Source organism: Oxyura jamaicensis, chromosome 28 (genome assembly GCF_011077185.1).
Source record: "Oxyura jamaicensis isolate SHBP4307 breed ruddy duck chromosome 28, BPBGC_Ojam_1.0, whole genome shotgun sequence".
NCBI classification, from domain to species: domain Eukaryota; kingdom Metazoa; phylum Chordata; class Aves; order Anseriformes; family Anatidae; genus Oxyura; species Oxyura jamaicensis.
The window spans coordinates 3,999,675-4,019,971 of NC_048920.1; the positions used below are offsets into that span (position 1 = coordinate 3,999,675).

The 20,297-nt window shown below is 54.0% G+C and overlaps 3 protein-coding genes across 3 annotated transcripts in view; 1 reads left to right on the forward strand and 2 right to left on the reverse strand.

The window, feature by feature from the left end:
- The first annotated feature begins 787 nt into the window (after positions 1-787).
- Positions 788-4,345, forward strand: LOC118179210 (potassium voltage-gated channel subfamily V member 2-like). The gene is made up of 2 exons (XM_035348370.1): positions 788-2,048; positions 4,073-4,345. Exons 1-2 carry the CDS (start codon positions 798-800, stop codon positions 4,343-4,345), a joined length of 1,524 nt encoding a protein of 507 aa, XP_035204261.1. The 5' UTR covers positions 788-797.
- Positions 4,346-5,135: 790 nt separating this feature from the next.
- Positions 5,136-11,144, reverse strand: LOC118179211 (bone morphogenetic protein 2-like). Its single transcript, XM_035348371.1, has 7 exons — positions 10,969-11,144; positions 10,366-10,424; positions 7,442-7,768; positions 7,186-7,322; positions 6,887-7,009; positions 6,261-6,459; positions 5,136-5,977 (listed from the first exon to the last, which is right to left on the reverse strand). Exons 1-7 carry the CDS (start codon positions 11,013-11,015, stop codon positions 5,571-5,573), a joined length of 1,299 nt encoding a protein of 432 aa, XP_035204262.1. The 5' UTR covers positions 11,016-11,144; the 3' UTR covers positions 5,136-5,570.
- A 7,039-nt stretch (positions 11,145-18,183) lies between these two features.
- The window catches only part of POLE4 (DNA polymerase epsilon 4, accessory subunit), a 2,620-nt gene continuing 506 nt past the window's right edge, over positions 18,184-20,297 (reverse strand). Inside the window, exons 2-5 of the mRNA XM_035348376.1 lie at positions 20,137-20,297; positions 19,313-19,397; positions 18,982-19,023; positions 18,184-18,629 (exon numbers count right to left, since the gene is read on the reverse strand). The exon at positions 20,137-20,297 is cut by the window's right edge and continues 1 nt beyond it. Of these exons, the coding sequence (XP_035204267.1) occupies positions 18,616-18,629; positions 18,982-19,023; positions 19,313-19,397; positions 20,137-20,297 (302 nt within the window). The 3' untranslated portion in view covers positions 18,184-18,615. The remainder of the gene's footprint in view (positions 18,630-18,981; positions 19,024-19,312; positions 19,398-20,136) is intronic.

The following is a 20,297-nucleotide window of genomic DNA, read 5'->3' on the forward strand; positions in this document are numbered from 1 at the left end:
CAGTTCCTACAGCTTACGGGGACCTCTCACCGCATACTTGATTTTCCAGTGTCTCGCTCCGTGTTCATCCTCCTGCTGATGGAATAACGGGGCTGACGGCAGGTGCGATGAGCAAGCGGCACAGGGCAGCAGTGCAGGAGTAGCTTGCCGCCCCGGGGGGACACGTGGGGTGGATGGTGGATGCTGCCTTCACCTCTGGAAATCTGCACAGGGGGGTTGGGGGATGAGCTGGGAGGCAGCGACCGTTTCAGCTGACGGGGCAGGGGCAGCTGCATTAACACTCGTGCTTAATGAAGGGCTGATGCCAGGAGCAGCATCTGTTGTGGGGATACGAAGCTGATACAAATCTCATGCGTCTGCACCGTTGCGCCCCTGGCAAGGGAGGCGTTCGGGGTCGAATCAAGGCGAGCTCATGCTCCCAGTTCAACTCGCTGTAGTGGATGCACTACTCGGAAATGGGTAACGTGCCAAGCAAACAACTAACGAGGAGAATAAGGAAAAAGTGCAGAGCTGGAAATAGTTCCTTATGTAAAGGGTTAATGCTTCAATCTCATTATTGTCTTAAGGAGCGGACACTTAGCTGCCTCCAGCCCCTGCGGTGCAAACCGCAATCTGATAAGCAATCGGCTTTGGGAACCTGGCAGGTGCCACGTGGCGCCGTGACCCGGCCAGTGCCCCTCGGGCAGCAACTCCCTGCTCCTCTGAGCTCAAAGCCCTTGTGCCTGGTGGGAGCGGTCCCATGAAGCTGCTGCCCCGCAGCCCGTAACGGGAATCGCTGCTTCGGCGGGGCAGGCACGATGAGGCAGCTGGAGAGGAGGCGTGTGAGTCTTTCGGCTGGGCTGAAGATCAGGGATCACCGCGGCTGCTGCCGGACGCTGGAGGAGGAGGAAGCCCACATCCCATTTGCACAGGACAGCCTGGTAAAGCAGTGGAGCTCCATGCAGAACGTGACAGACAGAAACCAGGAGAAAAGCGAGACGCCCATTCAAAGGAACAAGTGCTTCCTCAACATTAATGTGGGCGGCACGTTGTTCTACGTAGCGTGCAAAGTGGCAGCCCGGTATCCCGTCACCAGGCTTGGGAAGCTGGCCATCTACACAGACCCTACGAAGAAGCTGCAGCTCTGTGACGACTACTCAGTGCAGAAGAATGAGTACTTCTTTGACAGAGATCCTTCCATTTTCCACTACATCTTCCACTTCTACCGCAGCGGGGTCCTGTGGATAATGGATGAGATGTGTCCCAGTAACTTTGTGGAGGAAATCGAGTACTGGGGAATCCATCTGAAATACTCCCAGCGCTGCTGCCGGATCCTGTTTGAGGAAAAGCAAGATGAACTCAGCGAGAACCTGAAAATACAGAAGGAGCTGGAGGCAGAACTGGAGCCTCTGGAGACAGCAGAGCAGTTTGAGGGCAAATGTTTGGGGCAGTTTCGGAAGATGATCTGGAACCTCATTGAGAACCCGTACTCTTCTGTCCCAGCCAAGATCATTGCTGTCATGTCAAGCTTCTTTGTGCTCATCTCCATTGTGGGCATGACACTGAGCACAGTGGAGGAGATGAAACACAAGACAGGGAAGAAGTGGATGGAGCTGCTGGAGATGATTTGTGCCATCTTCTTCACTTCCGAGTACCTCATGCGGCTCATATCCTCCTCCAGCTTCCAGAAGTTTTTGCGGGCAGCGCTCAATGCTGTAGACCTGGTGGCCATTCTGCCATTCTACATCCAGATCCTCTTTGAAAATCTGGACGAAGGAGACACCCTTTACCATGAGGAGCTGCACCAGATGGAGAATGTGAGCAAGCTGGGCAAAGTCCTCAAGCTCATCAAGCTCATGAGGATCTTCCGCATCCTCAAGCTGGCACGCCACTCCACCGGCCTCCGGGCTTTCGGCTTCACCATGCGCCAGTGCTACCAGCAGGTTTGCTGCCTCCTCCTCTTCATCGCCATGGGGGTCTTCACCTTCTCCGCTCTCATGCACTCGGTGGAACACGATGTCCCAGGCACCAACTTCACCAGTATCCCCTACACGTGGTGGTGGGCAGCGGTAAGGTGTGAGCGCCTCTCCTCCGCAGAGGTGCGCGGTGTCGCTCTGCGGGAAGGGGCTGCCTCGGTGCTCCAGGGATTCGGCACCACTGCTGGCCAGGATGCAGGAAAGGGCCCCGGTTTCACAACTGCTTTGTAGTGCTGGGCAAGACAGAGCCCTGCATGCTTTGAGGAAAGAAATCAGAGATTTGGACTAGTCTCAGAGGCTCAAAAGTCAGCGCTAGGGCGGGTTGTGGGGACAGAGCCTGCACTAATGTAGCCTGCATTAGTGACGAGGGGGACATGGCTCAGTCTGGGCTTTCTCTGCAGTGGCAGCCGGGACCCAAGCATCTGGGTGGCTGCGGTTCGTGCTCTGTGGGCGCAGGGAGAACCACTCGTCCCCGCAGCTTGTGCAGCAAAGCAGCTCACAGGACACAAGGGGACGCGCAGGGTCAGGGCTGGTGGCGCTGAGGAGGGGGACCCAGGGCTGCATGTGAGAACCCGGGGAACATGGGGAACGTGGTGGCACATCCTCAGCCTGTGTCCAGAGAGGGGACGCAGACCGGAGTGTGCCGCCGCTGGGTACAGGAGCCTTTGTTTGCCGCCTGCAGAGCCAGCAGCTCTGCTGAGCCGAGCACTAAAATAAACTGGGATTAATTCAGGGGTGAGGAGCAGCTAAAGCACTGGAGAGCCAGGGGTTGTGAGGAGATTTTGCTATACAGAGGAAACGATCCCACCGATCGCTTCTGCTATTATAACTCCCCTTGGCCACCATAGGCAGCCTGCTTCAAAGTCTTTCCTCCCGGAGGAAGTGCCTCTTAACAAAATCAGCCCATCTGGGTTTTTTAATGCTGGGATGTTCCTGAATGGCTGCTCCCAACCCTGGTCTGCATCTCTCCGTGCAAACTCCAAACCCTTCTGCCTCAGCTCTCGATGTGGCCCATGGCTCTGCTCCCCTCACCCAAATGCAGCTCCCTGGGCTGTGTCCCTGGGCAGTGCCTGCATTTCCCCTGAAAGGAGCATCCGGGAAGCTTCGTCCCTGTGGGACTGGGCAGGTTCCAGCCAGGAAGGGCAGGGGCCGCTGCTCCCTGGGGGCAGGAAGCTCCAACAGACAGTCTGGCTGCTGAGAAAGTTCAGCTCAGTGATGTCCTGCTGCTTTTGAAGAGATGCACAGCAAGGGGAGGAGGGAGCAGGGAAGCTTGCCTCTGGTCTCTGCAGCTGGGGCCTCATCCAGCACCTTCCTCAGGGTCATGGGGCCCACCTGGCTTGTGGGCTGCAGCCCGTGGGGCTGGGCTCAGAACCTCAGCAAGTGTCACTGACAGCAGGGTGAGGGTCCCAGGGTGCAGCCCCCCACCCTGCTGCTTGCCCGGCCAGGGCACCCTGCTCTGCTGCCTCGCATGAAGCATCCCCACGCCCTCCCATGTGGCTCCCTCCCGTCTGGACCAGGGCTGCATTTGCCCCAGTGCAGGAGAAGGCAACAGGTTTCTGAACCAGGCACCAGTTTATGGCCACTCGGGGCTGTTTCGCTGCCCTGGTCTGCAGCTGTCCCCAAGGAGCCTGGGGGAAGGGAATCCCCCAGATCCTTGCTGCACCTACTTGTCAGCAGAGCAGGGCCGGTAGGGTGGCAGCCCTTCCCTCATTCCCACAGCCCAAGCCCTGCTTCATAGGCTCCTTTTCCCAAGCAAACCCAAGCCCAAATACCAGCTCCTGCCCCAGCCCGTGGCAGCCTGCACCAAAGCGTCCCCAGCTGCGGGGACAGCGCCCTGTGTGGGTCGGGGAGAGGTGAAGGAGCAGGGCAGGGGAAGAGCCCAGCTGGCTTCGCCGTGAGGGTGCATCAGTCCAGGGGTGCATCAGCTCGTGCTGGAGCTGGTGCAGGGGTGGGCTCATGGCCATGCAGGCTGCTGGAGCAGGAACAGCTGAGCTGGCTGCAAATGTGGCGCAGGGTGATTCCCAGATCCTGCACAGGGGAAGAGCAAGGTGGGTCCCCACGTTACCAGGTGGAGCCTGCACGGCACGTAGTATTGGTCCTTTCTATTCCTCTCCCAGGTCAGCCTCTCCACCGTGGGCTATGGCGACACCGTGCCCGACACACTGCTTGGCAGGATGGTGGCGTTTGGCTGCATCTCCTTTGGCATCATCCTCAACGGCATGCCCATCTCCATCCTCTACAACAAGTTTTCTGACTACTATGCCAAGCTGAAGGCCCACGAGAACGAGACCAGCCTCTCCCTCAAGCTCTCCAGGAGGCTCCGCTTCAAGGAGCGAGCTCTGCGGAAGCTGTCGGAGTGCTGCAGAGCTGACCCCCGCTGCCACCACTGACCACCAGCCCGCAGGGGCACAGAGAGGGCTCAGGGTGCTGCTGGGCTGGGAGCCGCAGGCACTGGCCACGCTGGGGTGCAGAGCTGGCAGCCAGAGCGTCCCTGGGAGCAGCCCCTTAATAAACCAGGCCAGAATGGTTCATTGGCCAGCCACTTTGTGTTGAGTGAGTGAACTGCTCGTGCTTAGGGGTGAGCAGTGAGCTGAATTACCCCCGCTTCTCAGCACACCAGTACATCCGAGGAGGTGCTTTGCTGTTCCCTTGAAGTGCGGCACAGATTTATGACCGTACAGAATCTGCCTTGTGCTGCTCGGAGTGCATGGCCGGGGCAGCAGGACTTCGCCTTGTCCCGCTGGGGCAATGGGCTGGGCAGGGGGCAAGGAGTGGACATCTCCCTGGGGGCTCACGACCCCCCTCTCCTGCCCATGGGTGGGAGGAGGTGAGCCTGGCTGCAAGCTGGTTTTGGGCGTGTGACCACGTCCTGATGGGCTCACGGGGAGGATTCCCCCCCTTTCCCAAGAGGGATGGGGAGAGGGGCCCCAGGCAGGTGCTGGGAGCAGGTGGCCACCAGCCATGGGTGCTGGGAGCAGGGAAAGGCCACCAGCCATGGGTGCTGCCAGCTGGGGTGGGACTTGGGCTGGGAAACACGTCCAAGGAACAGAAATCAGCAACCAAAACTGCCCCAGAGGCTGAACTGCAGCTGAAGCGTCATTTCTCTGTCCCTGCTGCCCCACAGGGTGTTTGCTGTCCCTCGGCCAGCATTGTCCCAAGCAGTGGTCACAGAAGAAACCCCGCTGAGAACAGCACGTTTAATAGCTCCTCTGAATTCATTGTACAAAATGCAGCAATGTACAGACATTTACAGGACACTGTACAGGCAGTTTCTGTCATATATTAGAGCTCTTGCTATTTACATATAGTACAGCCTGCAGGAAGCCTTTGCAGGCAAGGAAACCTGCACACCCTGCGTGGGGCACCCTGAAACAGAGCCGTTCCCCCGGGGCTGCCAGGTCTCTGGGCTCATTCGGGTCTATTCAGTTCAGCCCTGAGCCTTCCTGGGCAGAGCCAGGCACCTCCTTGCTCTGCTCTGCCCGGGCTCTTTGGTACCGCTGTGGGTTTTTGCGGGACGGACCCTCACAGAGCAATTCCTCTGCACGAGGAAATCTCCACATGGCCTCCCGGTGCTCCCAGAGGGAGCAGCAGCAGCCCCCATTTGCTCCTCCTGCCTCAGTGGCAGCCACAGCTCCCAGCCACCATGTCGTCGTACTGCTTGAGGACCACGTTCTCATCGTCGTCGAAGTAGAGGAGGTTGATGGAGTGGAGTTTGTCCGGCACGCAGCAGGGGCTGCTGACACCCTCACTCAGCTTGAGGGCGTTGATGATGGACTGCACGGTGGCGTGGTTGGTTGGCCGCATGTTCTCGCCCAGCGGGAAGGGGCAGGAGCCTTTGCAGTGGTAGGCGTTGTAGCCCCGCGGCGAGATGATCCACCCGGACCAGCCGATCTCCTCGAAGTCCACGGACAAGGGGTGCCTCTGGCAGGGCTGGAGCCGGTCCAGGGAGCGTGTGCTGCGCGGCCCGTTCAGCTTGGGCACTGTCATCTTGGCAGGAAGAACAGGATCCCGAGGCTGTAAATCTACCCAAAACAAGAAAATGATTCCGTTAGCATGATCGCATGAGCCTGAAATGAAGGAGGAAGCAGAGCAGCAGCCCTGGCCACCCCTCTGTGCCCGCTGTCCGCAGCTGCCCTTCGGTCACACTGCCACCACGATGGAGCTGATTACTGCGAGCAAACCCCAAATTTGCATCTGTAAGCCTGTACCCGTGTTCAGGCTAACCCGAGGAGAACAGGCGCAGTCCAAGCACCCTGCAGGTGAGGTATCACAGCACCGAGCTGCGCTGGGGTGTGCAGGACCTACCCGGGAAGTCAGCCGTGGGCAGGGATGCTCCCCGGCGCCCGTCATCGGTGAACAGGACCAGCATGGGCTTCTTGCTCTCGTGGTGGTCCCTGCTGGACGCAAACTGTATCGCAGGGGAGTCGAGCGGGCTCCCGCCCAGGCCATGGACTGTCACCAGCAAGCCCCGATTGCTACTCTCATCTTCGGTCCAGTCGCGAACCTGGAGAAGCAAAAGCAGTGTCACTGCTGTGGGATGGGGCAGGTGTTGCTCCAGTGTCCCCACAGCAGGGGACAGGTGCCCCCTGCCCCACACCAGGACACCCAGTGCCCCACCACCAGCGCAGCTGCAGCCGCGGGAAGGGGCTGTGCTGCTCCCGGGCTGTGGCACAGGGAAGGCAGCAGGGGAACACCAGCCTCAAACCACAACTGCAGAGCTGCAGTGCGATACCAGGACAGGGCATCCATCCACCCAGAGCTCATCCCTCCCCACAGGCCACATGCCTTGGCGTGGCTGGAAAGAGGGTGGGCAGCAACTTGCATTGCAAGCCCAGATGGGACTGAAATGGGTTGAAGAAGCTGCAGCATGCAAAACACTTGTGTTTTTTTTTTTTCCTCTGTGCCACCCAACTCAGCGTAAAAGTACTCACAGCCTGTGTGATGGCAAAGACCTCCCAGCCAGAGCCCTGCAGTGAGAGGAGCCTGGACGCCAGCAGCTTCTGCCCCTGGGGGGAGTCCGGTTCAGTCTTGTCCAGAATTTGGTAGATGCTGACCTGGGGAAGGAGGCAGAGGGCAATGAGCACCCGTAGGTCTGAAGGGGAAGCACCCTTGGCATGGGTACTGGGGAAAAAGGAGGGAGATGGAGAGAAAGCACCTGTGGCATCCCTGAGCACAGGCTGGGAGTGTCCCCACATCCCTCTCCCCATCCTGTCCCCGTCCCCCTCCTCACCTGGCAGAAGTGGTGCCGTTTGGGCCCGTCGGTGGCTTTTGGCCAGAGGCGGAAGAGATGCAGCTCCGCTGTCAAGATCTTTTCGTTCTTGGCCACGCTGGAGAGGATGAAAAGGAACCGCATCTTCTCGCCATGAGCTACGGGGATACAGGGAGGAACAGGTTGGGAAGCGGAGCCAGATGGGAGGGTGGGGGAACAGCACTCAGCCCCCTCCCGCAGCCCCCTCTCCCCAGCACCCAGGGGCCTCCCCCCTTACTTTTATCCAAGAAGCTGCGGACCGTGTTGCCCTCCAGGATGTCGGGGTTCTTGGTAACACCGTCAGCGTTGGCCACGGTGTTGAACAGATCCACCATGTACTGGGGCGGCTGCTTGAAGTGAGCTGGGGGGGGCGGAGGGTCTTCGATGCCAAAGACTTCCAGCAGCCTCTTGAGCGCCTCAGCTCGCCGGCTTGCTGCGCTGGCCGGGCTCGGGCACGCCGGCCGTGCCAGCACCAGCAGCAGCAGGACGGTCCCCAGCATGGCTCTGCTGTCCCAGCCCCAGCTCGACTCCCCCCCTGCCTCCCCAGCACCGCATTTATAACTCGCTGCAAAGATGGATTGGAGTCAAATATGCACATGAGCAATCAGGAAGGCAAAGAGAGCTAATTGCCATGCTAACAAGGTGCAAAGCTGGGCTCCTGGGCACCCTACACCAATTAGCTCCAGTACACAAGCAGGAGGGGAGCGCTGTACCGCAGCTCCAGGGAGACAGGGCCCGGCTGCACAGCCCCTCAGCAGGGCTGGCCAAGCTGCGTTTGCTCTCCGTAGGAGACTAACTGGCTTTTAATGATGCCACTAATGGGACAAACAGGAGAACCTTTGTGTGGGGAAGCAAAGAGGGAGAGGAGCAGCCAGGGCTGTTGCACGTGTCCCCTCCTGTCCCCAAGCTGCTCCCGCTGCCCTGTATGGCAGGGGGGCTCGGTGTCACGCAGGTGTCCCTATCCCTCATCCCTGCTAAACGTGCGGGGTGGGGTCCCCCAGTTTGCAGGACACTGTGCAGCCCAGCCTGCTCGTGCCCCCGCCGCTGCCCGCTGGTTCTATGAGCAGGGAGGATGCTGCAAAGCGGCTGCCAGCAGGGAACCACCTGGCCTGGGGGCAGCGGCTTCCTGCAGCAGCGTGGGGCCTGTGCTCAGCAGTAACTCAGCTGCAGGATCCAAACTGAAATTAGGCTTTGTGTGTGTGTGTGTGTGTGTGTGTATACACATATTGTGTGTGTGTGTTTATCTCCAATTGCCTTCCCGAGGATTAAAAGGCATTTGCTGATAATTCCTGAGTGCCCAATATTATTGAAATACCATGAGAACCCCACAGGTTCAGGATGATGGGATAAAAGCCAATTCCTTGCTTGTGTTCCCTAACCAGAGGGAAACCAGGTTGGTAAAGGTGACCGTGTTGACACAGTACACTTGGATGCTTTACATTTGCTGTTTGTTTTAATGCCACATGACTTAACAGAAAAATTAGCATTATACGATACCATCCAGCCAGACAAAAAGGAGCAGGATCAGAAAAGCCTGTTAGGTTTTATAGTGACCCACGAATCCCACAGGAAATCCCCGCGAAGGAGGCCCACAGGTACTTGTTCTGTGAGCAGCTTGGTGCAGAGTGGAAGGTGCAGGAGCAGAGCTGGACCTGTCCGTCTGTGTCTGTCCACCAGCTGGCAGGGCTGAAGCACTTCCAGACCAATGCCATCAGGAGATGAACCAAAGACTGCTTGGCCGGCTGGCAACTGTAATTTATCCTAACCCCACATTTTGATGGTGAAAGGGCTGTTAATTATCCAGAATACACGGGGAGGCAACGACAGGCTTGCGTTAATCAGCAAAGGAAACTATTCACATCCTGTGGATCCTTTCCTTTCCCTTCCCTGCTCGCTAGCTGCCGCGGCGGGGCTTCCTGCCAAGGGGACACCTGCATCCCAACAGGCCCACCTTCCCGATTCCCTCTCCCACCCGGCTCCTGCTCCACATTTTGCGGATGGGAGCAGCCGGCCCTGTGTGGTCCCAGTGCCAGACAGCCACATCCATCCCTCCGCACACCGCATCGTCCCGGGATGTTTGGGCAGACCGAGGGGCTGGGGAGCTGCACAACGGAGCCCCAAGGAGCTGCAAATTGCCCATGATGTTTATTTTACAAGCTGCAAAACATTTTGTGGAGGGTTCATTTATGCAAACACTGTTTAAAATAGCTTTCATTGATAAAATAGCCTTCTCTCATTTACATATACTACAGACAGTCTGGCAGGGGTCCTGCAGGAACCCCACCTGCGGGTCCCCAGCCCAGCTACCCCCTGCACTTGCACTGCTGGATGGCCACGACGGTGCGAATGCGGTCTCGGTGGCTCCTGAACATGTGTACGTCATAGCGGTGAGGGGCACAGCGGCTAGAGGCAACTTCTGCCCAGACCAGACATTTCTCTCCACCTTGTGACTCCCTGCAGTTAGAGACAAACCAAGTACATTCCCTGCCCGCCCCTCAGGCCCCAGGTTCCTGCCTTCCATCACCTGGAAAAGGGGAGATGCCCAGACCAGGGAGGCTCTGCCTCTGTTCCTTCTGGCGTAACCTAGCAGGCTGCCTCCTCCCTCTCTGCCCGTGCAAAGCAAGGATTTTTTTCTTTGTGGGTTTCCCTATGCATTTGACACATTTTGTCTCTGAAAGCAACACTAAGTGCTGCCCTTCTGGCCTGAAACAACTGCCTGGGCCTCCCCATCCTCTCCTTCTCCTCCTCCTCCTTCCTCCACCCTGCAGGAATCACAGGCAGGGAAGGGCAATGGCACATTCCAGGCCAGAGAAGGCCCTTGTCAGGATCTTCTCCCCATCCTTCTCTGCTATTCTGGGGGACCACAAGCTCTACAACCAGCTGCCTGATGGCTGAATACAGCATTGTCATCAGCAGGGTATTCTTTATTCCTCAAGGCAACAGAGCTGCTGCAGCATCACTGCAAACACTGCTCTGTTTCAGCTTTGTCCCTATATGATCACACACAGGTGAGCTGCAGGTGCTACCCCAAATCTGCTCCGGTGCTACCCCGAGGCCCTGCCCTGGGACCCTTTGGGCGTTGCTGGAGGGCAGTGGGAACAGAGGCAGCTCGAACCTGCCCCTGGACGTGTGCAGGGGCCAGACCCCGGCAGCTGTGCTTACCTAAGCAAGCAGGGATCCCCCGAGGAGCAGCTGCCCAAGCACCTTCCCACATCAATTTCCTGCAAAGATTTGCAAAACAAAGGCATGACAATCCCCCACCGCACCTCGCAGGGGACACTCCAGGGGACTGGTCATGCATCCCTGTGCCCGCCCTCCACCCCCAAGCTGAATACACACCCCTGTGCAAAAGGGCAGCAGGGAGGCAAAGCTCACAGGGAGAAGTATTTTGGGGGCACATTATTATTATTGCATAGTAGTTACCAACGCACAAAAGCTATGCTGAAGTCGAGTCTGTTGAACCGAGCTTAACACATACTTAACAATTAGACCCTTTTTCACATAAATAACTCACTTTTCCCTTAATTCGTTTTTAAAGAAATCCTCACGCCCCCCAAAAAAGCTGTTTGTTACTTTATGTCACCAATGTATAAATGAAATAGTGGCACAGGATAAAGGAAGTGTGAGATTTTTACCGCTACAGCTCGTGGCCAGGTTGTGCTCCTGGGAGAAGCTGCCCACGGCAGGGCAGCCTGGGGTTATTTAAACCCCACAGAGCAGCAGAGCTGAGCCCATGGCAGGGGAGACCAAGCTGCAGGGACCAACCTTGAGCCTTTTCTCCCTGCGTCCTGTGGAGCTGTGCACAATTTCATAATAATATTCCACTTGGGAAACACGATAGCATTTCTCCTTCATTTCGCAGCTCTCCAGCATCTGAACCACCTCCCCACCTCTTGGATTTTTGACCAGAGCAGTGCTGAACTTTGTGGGCATGCAGAAAAGGCTACTTGCAAGGAAACAAGAAAGAAATTTAATCTGGGGCTGTGCCTGAGGCCACCACAACTGTAGCATCGTTGCCATGTGTCTGCTGCGTGGTTCTGGCACCCAGCACCTAGCATGGGAAGTGCTGGTTTTCCATGTGAGGGGCCCCAGCTAAGATTTTGGGTCTCATTCTTTCACCAGCTCGGGGCTTCAGCTATAGATTTTGTTCCTCCCTATTTCAGAGCACAAGGCAAAGACAGTTCATTCTGGGTAGAAATTGTGAATCCTGCGAAAGCCACATCCCCGGGGAGCCAGCACGAGCTATCACATTTTATCTTTGAGAAAGGACTTTGAACATAAAATATTCATGGCAGAGCTTTTTCCAGAGACATCTTCTCATGCCAGCGAGCTGGGGAGCATTATTTGACATTTCCTCATTCAGCTTCCTCTGGATTTGGCCAGGCTGCTGTGCCCAGCACAAGTCCCTGACCAGCCCCTGGCCAGCCCAGTGCCACCGTCTCTCTTGCAGACACCTGCGCTGCAAATTCCTCCTCTTCCTCAGGAAATACACAACAGCACATCAGCTCATCTCCTGCTGTTGCCCACCTCCACGACAAACGTGCTCACGGACGCCCACCCAGCCAGCACTCAAAGCCACTCCACGAACCACCTGGATTGCTTCAGTAACTCCCTGCTCCGTGCAAGCCTGCTGCCACCTCCGCCTCCCTCATGCCTTGCCCTGGAGCGATCCCTGCATCCCGCCGCCTTCTTCCTTGCATGGCCCAGGATGGGGTTTTGCTGTGAGGCTGATGGCTGGTTCGTAGCCCCCAGGTGCCCACATCCCCCAGAGACTTTCAGACCTCCCCCAGTTGCTTCCCAGCTCCCTGAAACAAAAATACTCAGCTTGCCCCCAAAATATTTGCAGCTGCCCTCGTCCTGCTTGGCCACAGGAGGGGAAGGGGCCAAACTCCCCCCCCCTCAGCAGGCTGAGTCCTGCTTCGCCTTTTCTTTCCGTATTCAAGCCTTAATTCAATGGAAAATGCCCATTAAGTTTCCGTTTGATATGCCTAGGGTGATTTTTAAGGATGCCCACAGCACTGATGTTGCATAAAGCAGGCAGAGAGGGGTTTGGGCAGGCAGGCTGCAAGCCTGCGTCTTCACTGCTGTTTCCCCCGTGGGTCGGGACGCAGCATCCCTGTCCCTCTGTCCCTGCAGCATGGGCTCTGCAGCTTGACAGGAGGGAGAGGCTCCTCCAGAACACAACAAACGTCCGGCTTAAAGGACACGGGCACAGACTGTCCCATGGAGCTCAGTTTGAATGTATCTTCTGAGTAAAAAGAGTTTATTTGCTGAACATCCCAGCTTTTCTCTCCCTCGCCAAGTAAATTAGAATTAAAATTTCCGTTTCACGAGCCACAGGCAGTGAAGGATGGCTGACCTGACATAGGGGTCATTCTTGGGCTCTTGTCTCTAAGCAGTTGTCTTGCCCTGTACCCTGTGGGTGCAGGCTCTACAGGGTGTGCATCTGGTTCCTCACTCTAAAATGGCTGTAAGAGTTTCCTACCCCCTCCCAGCTACTTCTCCATCAGCTGCTGGAGGACATTTCTTCGTCCAGGATGCAACTGTGTTTTTGGGGGAGCGAGCAGCAGTTTCTGACCGCAAGTCTCTGGGACGCTTTGAAGGGAACACAAGATCACAACTGATTTCTGGGAACCAGCGTTTTGGGGTGAGATTGTAACACCCTTCTCCAGGACCCCCCTCCTCTGTTGCTGCCAGTCTGTAACACAACGCTGAAAACCTCAGCCTGTCTTTACAGGGGGAAATCGAGAAGGAAAGTGCCGAGACCTGCCCTGGGGCAGAGGCAAAGCTGAGGGCGAGTCCACATTTCCCAGTCCTGGGCCATTATCACTGAATGAGCCACCACCATTAGCAACCCTGGGGACAACTGCCGCTGTCCAGCACCTTCCAGTCACACATTTAGGAAGTAAATGTCTGCGCTCATTCTCCCACCCCTGGAAAAAAGCACTTCACGCTGCCTAATGATCCCCGTGCTGTCTTGTTGCCAGATTACACAAGGCTGTTGGGCCACAGTGCCCCTCTTCACAGATCCCTCCTTTAGGAAGGATGACAAAGGACGGAAGAATAATTATTGTTTTCATCCAGGAGCAGAGCTCTTCTGGATTTTGGCTTCTTGGCCACCCACCTGGCTTCCCCAGCGCCTCCAGATCAGGCCCCTTGGCTGCCTTCTTGGCTGACATTAGCACTCGCATCAATCTCTATCCCTCCCTAGTGGCTGCTGTGCAGCCCTGCCACAAGAGCTGCCTGGAAGGTTTTAATTGGATGGTTTTACATGCCCAAATGCCAATAAAACAACTTCAAAAAAATCAAAGAGAACTGATTTTTATCAAGGAGTTGTGGAAAAGCATTTCAATAGGACTTTTCATCCTGATAAAAAGGATCGCTTCATCTCCAGTGACGTGACGCTCTTTTATGTGTGAACTTGCAAGACAGCCACTAGTTCAAAATGCACTGACTCAGCTTTGCCCCAGTGGAAGGTTCTGACTTGTTTGGAATGATTTAGTTTGGAATTTCCATTTCCAACTGATTTTTGAAACATGAGTGTCGTTCACTGGTGCCAAGATGAAAGCGCATTTCAGAATGTCAAAAAGGAAACTCCGTTTCTAAGTGTTCTGTTTTACAGTTTTTAATCATCACACTATTTTTCTTGCTTTGAAGCAAGCTTTTGAAGCTTTCTTTGGAGCAGAGACTCCCAAGGTCCCTTCAAGTCTACAGTCCATCATTAGAGCGCACTTCCTTGGACCATAAAGTAATTGTACTCCCATCCTCACACCATGCACAGGGGAAGGAATCCTCACTGCACTTGTGGACCTGTGCCGTAAGGGCACAGCAACAGAATGGAAAGGAAAAACCAACCTCAAAATACAGTCCCCTCCTTGTAAATTGGAGGCTCTGCGTGGCAGACTTGGGTGCTGATGGACCTTGCTCTAAGCTCTGACACTGCAGAAAAGGGTGCTGACCACACAGCAGGGCTCACCCCTGTTTTCCTGATGGAAGAGGGGCCCTCCACCATCCCCATACCTGCACTGTGGGTCGGCTCAGAGCATCTCCCCACGTCAACCGTGACCTCCCAGGGAGAGTCTGGGAAGAACGTTTTCAGAGCTGGGAGACGGAGACACTCCTCGGGCCACGCGCTGCAGTGACAGCCGTCGACCACCTCCACCTCCCGATGGCCTTCCAGGAGCAGGAGCCGCTCCATGTGGATGCGGGCTGGCTCGCAGCGGGACCCTGCCAGGCAGGAACGCGGTGCTCCTGGAACCTCGGGGTGCCCGACCTGTAGCTGCACAGAATGGAGTAAGGGGCAGATTCACTTTTAAGAGCAGCTCGCACCAGCTCCCTGATAAAAACCTCCCCTGACCTGGAACTGACTCAGCTTTTACCCCTTTATCCCAGCATGGCAGCACGGTGTTGCTGTGGTGCTGCCCTTTGCAATGATGTTTAGAGCAAAGCTGTTTCTTCCCCCAAGCTCTGCTACAATCAGCTGAACGGCAATGGCTGAAGCAGTCCCACTTTCACTCCAGGCTCCTGAGGTGGAGGATCAGCGTGATGGCAGCTCAGGGGAGCAAAGGTGGACCTGCTGGGCTGGAAGGTGCTGCAGCAGCAGAGTCACAGTGGTGACAAGCAGTGACAAAAATGCTCACAGTTACAGACCCCAAGGTGAACACGCACAGTACCGGCAGGTGCAGTGCGTGCTGATCTTGTTCCCATTCCCTCTCCAGGGTTAGCTGTCCTGGTGCCAGACAGGATGGAGATGGGACATTAAGCAACTTCAGCTCTCCTGGGATAAAGAAAGCACTGCAGCCTGTGGTTGCGGATGCTCCTTCTAGTCCCTTCTAGACACGTGGCACAAGATAAGGCAGTGGCCTAAGAATCTCAAAGGCCAATTTTGCTCATCCAGGCAGCAAAGGGCCTCTGACCGCTCTGAACAGCCACCAGCTCTTGTGCAGCTCTCTGCCATAGGGTAGCTCACAGAGTTGCTGTTTGTCTGCCCTGCATATTCCACTGCTTGGTGGCTGAGGAGGACAAGAGGCTCAGTAAATAGTTTACTGCAATGCAGAAGACAGTAACTTAGAGCGTGTGCCAGGTATTTTAAAACAAGTACGAAATCAGAGCCCCGGGCGCCAGTGTGTGACCTTCAGGCAGAACCAACCGCTCCCGCCACTGGGGTCACAAACACACATTTCTCACCTTCTTGCTTCTAAGAAAATCAAGCATGGAAGTGTGTCTGGAGAGCCCCAGGAGGCCAGGGTGGTGGGAGCTGATGGGCTGGGATGGGCAGGTAGACCTGCACTTCCCAACATCCACGCTTACGGGGCTGCCAGAGACATCTGTGAAATGAGAGTGACAAAAGGATTATTCCTTACTATTTGATCCTTTTATAATTTCTACTGTTCACATAACAACCTCAGATGTTTTGCAAATACTAAAGGTTAAATTTGTATGACTACTGCTCTTACACATTGAAAAAAAAATACCCAAATCTGATTAAAGAAACCTCAGACTTTTGGACATGCAGTTTAAATCCATTTTCACACATCTGTACTAATATTGACTGAAGCATATTTTATGTAGCCTTAGGGGCTGCAAGGGGAACTGAGACTAACAGCTACGCTTGAAGGCCACAGGCTTTTCTCTGGTGAGCTAATGGTCCTCTTTCCTACTTTCTCTGCACATTAAAGCCAGGACACCCGATTGCCTCGCTGATTCCCCTGCCAATATTAAACCTGAGAACCGAAAGTCTGCAGTAGTCCTGAACTTACACAGTACCCAAGTGTTTCAAACACAGAATTCAACCATACTTCCTCACACAGACCTCAGTCATGTTGCAGTACGTTTGTACGGAATGTGAAACCTGTTTCGTGCAGATTAACGGACCTAGTGGCCAGGCTACTCTCCAGTTCCTATTCTCCATTGGTGTTGGGTTATCTGGGCGTGGAGTCCCCTGAAAATTTCTGCCCTTAACCCCCCCGAGGGAAAAGTCACTAGGATAATTTCACCAGAAAGAAACACCCCAGGGAAGACAGGTGGGACTTGAGTGGGGATGCTTGAAGGGTGCATGTGTCCTGTGGGTGAAGGGGGAACTCACCACGCCCCACGTGGAGGAAATGGCTTTGCCTCTGGCAGCAGCCCCTCTCTTCAAACAGGTTCCCTTGCTCGCCCTCTCTGCTGATGGCTCCGGCACCTGTAATCACAAACCACCAAGCTCAGCATCGCCCCAGTCATAACTCGCCTGCCTAAGCCAGGAGGAAGCACACAGCTCCAGCCACCTGCTGCCTTGAACCAAATGGCTTCAGTGTAAGGAAGAGATTTGGAGTAATTGTAAGTGGACATGACCCATCTGACCTCTAAGACCTGGCTAGTTGGACTAAATACCCTATCTGATTAATTACTCAAAAAAAAAAAAGGCCGTGTTTAGCAGTTTTACCTTCGTATACCCATTCCCTGCTCTCTTCTACTTCTGTGTTACTGCAATGTGAGCTAGGACCAGAGGAACAATTTCACCTGAAAGACAGCACAAAGCAGCTCCTGGGCTCTAAACTCCCCAAACACTTATGCACAGCAGCTTCCTCAGAGGCAAATCCTGTTGAGTGGAGACAATCCCTGATGGTGTTCAGACAGTGAAGCACAGCAGAAAACACACACCATGCCCACACAGAAACATCACAAAGCCCGCATGTGGCCTCGCACCACACACCAGTACAAGCCCTTTTCTCTCCTACACAAGAGCCCAAATCCGCACCGAAGAAAATGAGAAGGAAAAACGAACTTACTGGCAAAGATGGGACCATGTAAAAGTCCCGCCAAGAACACTACAGCTAGCAGGTCCTGCATACTGCACTTTAGGAAACACAAGAAGGGCTCAGCGTCCCAGATACTTATACCAGCCCTCCCTCAGCAGGCAAGAAGGTGAACAGCTTGGGGACAAATGGGTTTGCATATTGCTGGCAAACATTGCCAGATTGTCATCTGAACAAACATACAGGCAGCCCGGACAGTGATGGCATCTCTCCCACAAAACCTACCGGGATCGGGCTTCAAGCAAACTTCAAAGTGTTTCTTGAGAGCAACTGGGCTTGCCCACAGCCTAGGGAAGCTCCCTTGGGGGTCTTTGTTCTTACTACTGCTTTCAAACTAATTAAGTTTGTGGTAACTCACTTTTAAGTCCTCTCATTTGAAAAGGATGTGTATCCTTCATCCTCATTCATCGCATTCAATGGGCTTTTTATCTAGAGATAACCCACCTTTGCCACTCTGCAACACCAAAATTGAGACCAAAACTGGTCTTTGATAACAGACAGCAACACACTAGGTCTCAGTAGCAAGGACAGTGTGTTTCCCGTGACCACAAGGAGAGATCCATGGCTATTTTTGCCTCCCTTCAGTGTGACTGACCCCTGGAGCATCTTCTTTCTAACTTGTTAAACACAAAGGAAAGAAACAGTCTCCTGAGTCCTGGAAACATGAGAAGCACCAACAGTGCTCGCACGCTGCAAGAGACTCACAGACACACGGCTTAAAGGCAGTGATGCACCCTGAACACTTGCTGCATGTGGTTCTCTATTACAGAGGTTGGGATCTCTGCACCTACTTGCCAAGTCCAATTGGCAGGGACTAGATCCAATTCCCGAGGTAATTTTTTTGCCAGACTCAGGAATGAGAGCAAAGGAGAACAGCAGTGGCAGCATAACATGGCAGATGTCATTCATGCATTCAAAATTTGATTTTTTTTATATATTTTTTTTGACTCAGATCACTTGCAGGTGCAGGGATCACAGTTTATGGAAGCTTCCATGAACAAAACGTTTCCCTGGAGCTCATGCACGGTTCCTGGAGGAGAGCTGGGCTGAACTGTAACAGATGCATTGAGGAAATGATGAACAAAAGCAGAACACCATAAGAAGGCATCCTTTCCAAACTACACTAGTGCTATAGCAACAAGACCTTCATCACAGCAGCACAGAGGAGGAATCAGGACAGCTATTCAACAAGAACAAAAAATTTAATGTTGGCCAAGAAACAAACATATACAAAGAAAAATACATTTCCATTAGAAAAATCACCATGCCTTGGCATCTAAGCTAATCCACTCTCCATTCACAGCTTCGTGGTGCTGCAGAGTACCTGGAGAGGTAGAGACGGTTACTCTGAGCAGCTGCTGTGTGCCATGACCAAAGCTGGAGAGCAGTCTGCATTGCAGCAACAGGGCACGGTTAAGTGACGTACAAAATATTTATGAAAAAATACATATTTTAAATAAAGAACTTACAACAACTTAAACTTTTTACAAAATATTATGGTTGCCATTTCAGTGTCTCAATTCTAGGAACTACTTTCGAACTCTCAGTGTCCTGTTTTCCACCCCACATCCACCTCTGCAGTCTGTTCCTCCAGAGAGCTCCATCTCCAGCCAGCTCAGTCCAAAGTACCTAAAAATGAAAACAAAAAAACAGTCTCAGAAATCAGAAAGGAAACAGAAATGCAGTTATATAAACAACTAAAACTTGTTTAGAAACTGCCAATGGAATATGCAGTAACTTAGTTTAATCAATGAATCACACAGAAGTAAGACCAAATTTAACTAAAAAGTATTGTACGTATCTCCAGGACAACTTGATTTGTGTTTCACCTCTCTGAGGGGGGAGAGGGACATAGATGAGTTACAGTATTAACTATTAAAGATGGGCCCCAGAGGGGCTCTGCGAATTATTCAGTTCTTTCTCTCTCAAGAAGGGGACTACAGAAAATATTGAAACCAACTGAAACCAAGCAGAAACTCACCTTCCAGAAAAGCAAATTCATCAATAGCTTCAATAGCATTATCTGCAAAGCAAAGTGAAAACAATTAACATAGATAAAGCTGACTCCATATTTGCGTTTACTTCAAATAGCAGCATTTGAATTTGCATCACAGTACAGTGACCAATTTCAAAGAGGTTTTTGTTTTGGAGGTGATATGTGAAATTACCAGCATGTAATATTTGGTAGATTTCTCTTTCATCTTTGGAGAAATAAGTTGTTCCTACAACTGTTTCATCACACCAGGACAGGTAGAAAAATCCTCCCTCTTACCAACCCTTTGCTAATGACAGTACTAAACGTGGCCTCATACCCAGATCTTTTCTCTGCAGAGTTTTTCTTTTTCCTTGCTGAGCGTACACATAAGCATCTTTGGCTATGGTTTCAACAAACAACTCCTGCAAAGCAAAAACATGAGAGTTTCACAAGGAGAACGTGAGAGGGAAGAAAGAACATCTGTGCAACAAGGAAAATGAAACGTCCTACAGATTTTAGAAGAAACCAAAACTGCCATCCTAAAACATCCCCTTCCCAATAAATAGCTCTGAAATCAACAAATTAAATTGTTGGGTAGTGATGTGCATGAGAACTAACAGAGGAAAGAAGGCTGTGCAGGGCAGAGACAGAATCACAGAATCATCTAGGTTGGAAGAGACCTCTGAGATCACCTAGTCCAACCTCTGTCTCCTCTGAACATGTCTGAGGCCAGATATGTGTCAGCTGCTCTCAGGGCACCTTCTGGGACACAGTCCTTGCATGCCATGCCGAGAATGCCTCAGCTGTTGGAGGCGTATACCCAGCAGCAGCCCTAAGAGTTACTGGAAGGGAGCGTGATGCCCAAGCTATCCTACCGTCAACCTGTGTAAAGGGAGACACCTTACAAAGGTGATAGAAAAAAACCCTGCCACACATTACTCCCATCTGCACACCACAACGCCTCAACCTGCAGCCAAAGCCAACTGGACACCGACCCCGTACAGGCTCAGAACTGTCTCGGAGAAGCAAAAAGCAGGCTAGGAGAGCGAACTGCTGCTCCACCGACAACCTCAGGCCCAAGGGGAGCTCCGGCGGGCCGGGCCGCGCCGCCTCCCAGCCGAGGCTCCCCGCCGAGGGGCCCGCGCCGCCGCCGCGCCTCACCGTGGCCCGCGCCAGGACGAAGACGGCCTCCTGGCTGGCCAGGGTGACGTCCGGGTCCGCCTTCACCAGCGCCTTCACCCGCGCCAGCGGCAGGCGGGCCAGGCGGGCCGGCCCCGGGCACTGCGGCCCCGCGCCCGCCTCCTCCCCCGGCCCCGCCGGCT

Excerpts from the sequence above, each read along its gene's own strand:
- LOC118179210 (XM_035348370.1), top strand. The coding sequence starts at position 798 with ATGAGGCAGCTGGAGAGGAGGCGTGTGAGTCTTTCGGCTGGGCTGAAG. Across the intron at positions 2,049-4,072 it reads ACACGTGGTGGTGGGCAGCG|GTCAGCCTCTCCACCGTGGG; the intron begins GTAAGGTGTGAG and ends TTCCTCTCCCAG.
- LOC118179211 (XM_035348371.1), bottom strand. The coding sequence starts at position 11,015 with ATGAAATTGTGCACAGCTCCACAGGACGCAGGGAGAAAAGGCTCAAG. Across the intron at positions 7,769-10,365 it reads GGGGATCCCTGCTTGCTTAG|CGAGTTATAAATGCGGTGCT; the intron begins GTAAGCACAGCT and ends CCATCTTTGCAG. Across the intron at positions 6,460-6,886 it reads TCTTTGCCATCACACAGGCT|GTTCGCGACTGGACCGAAGA; the intron begins GTGAGTACTTTT and ends TTGCTTCTCCAG.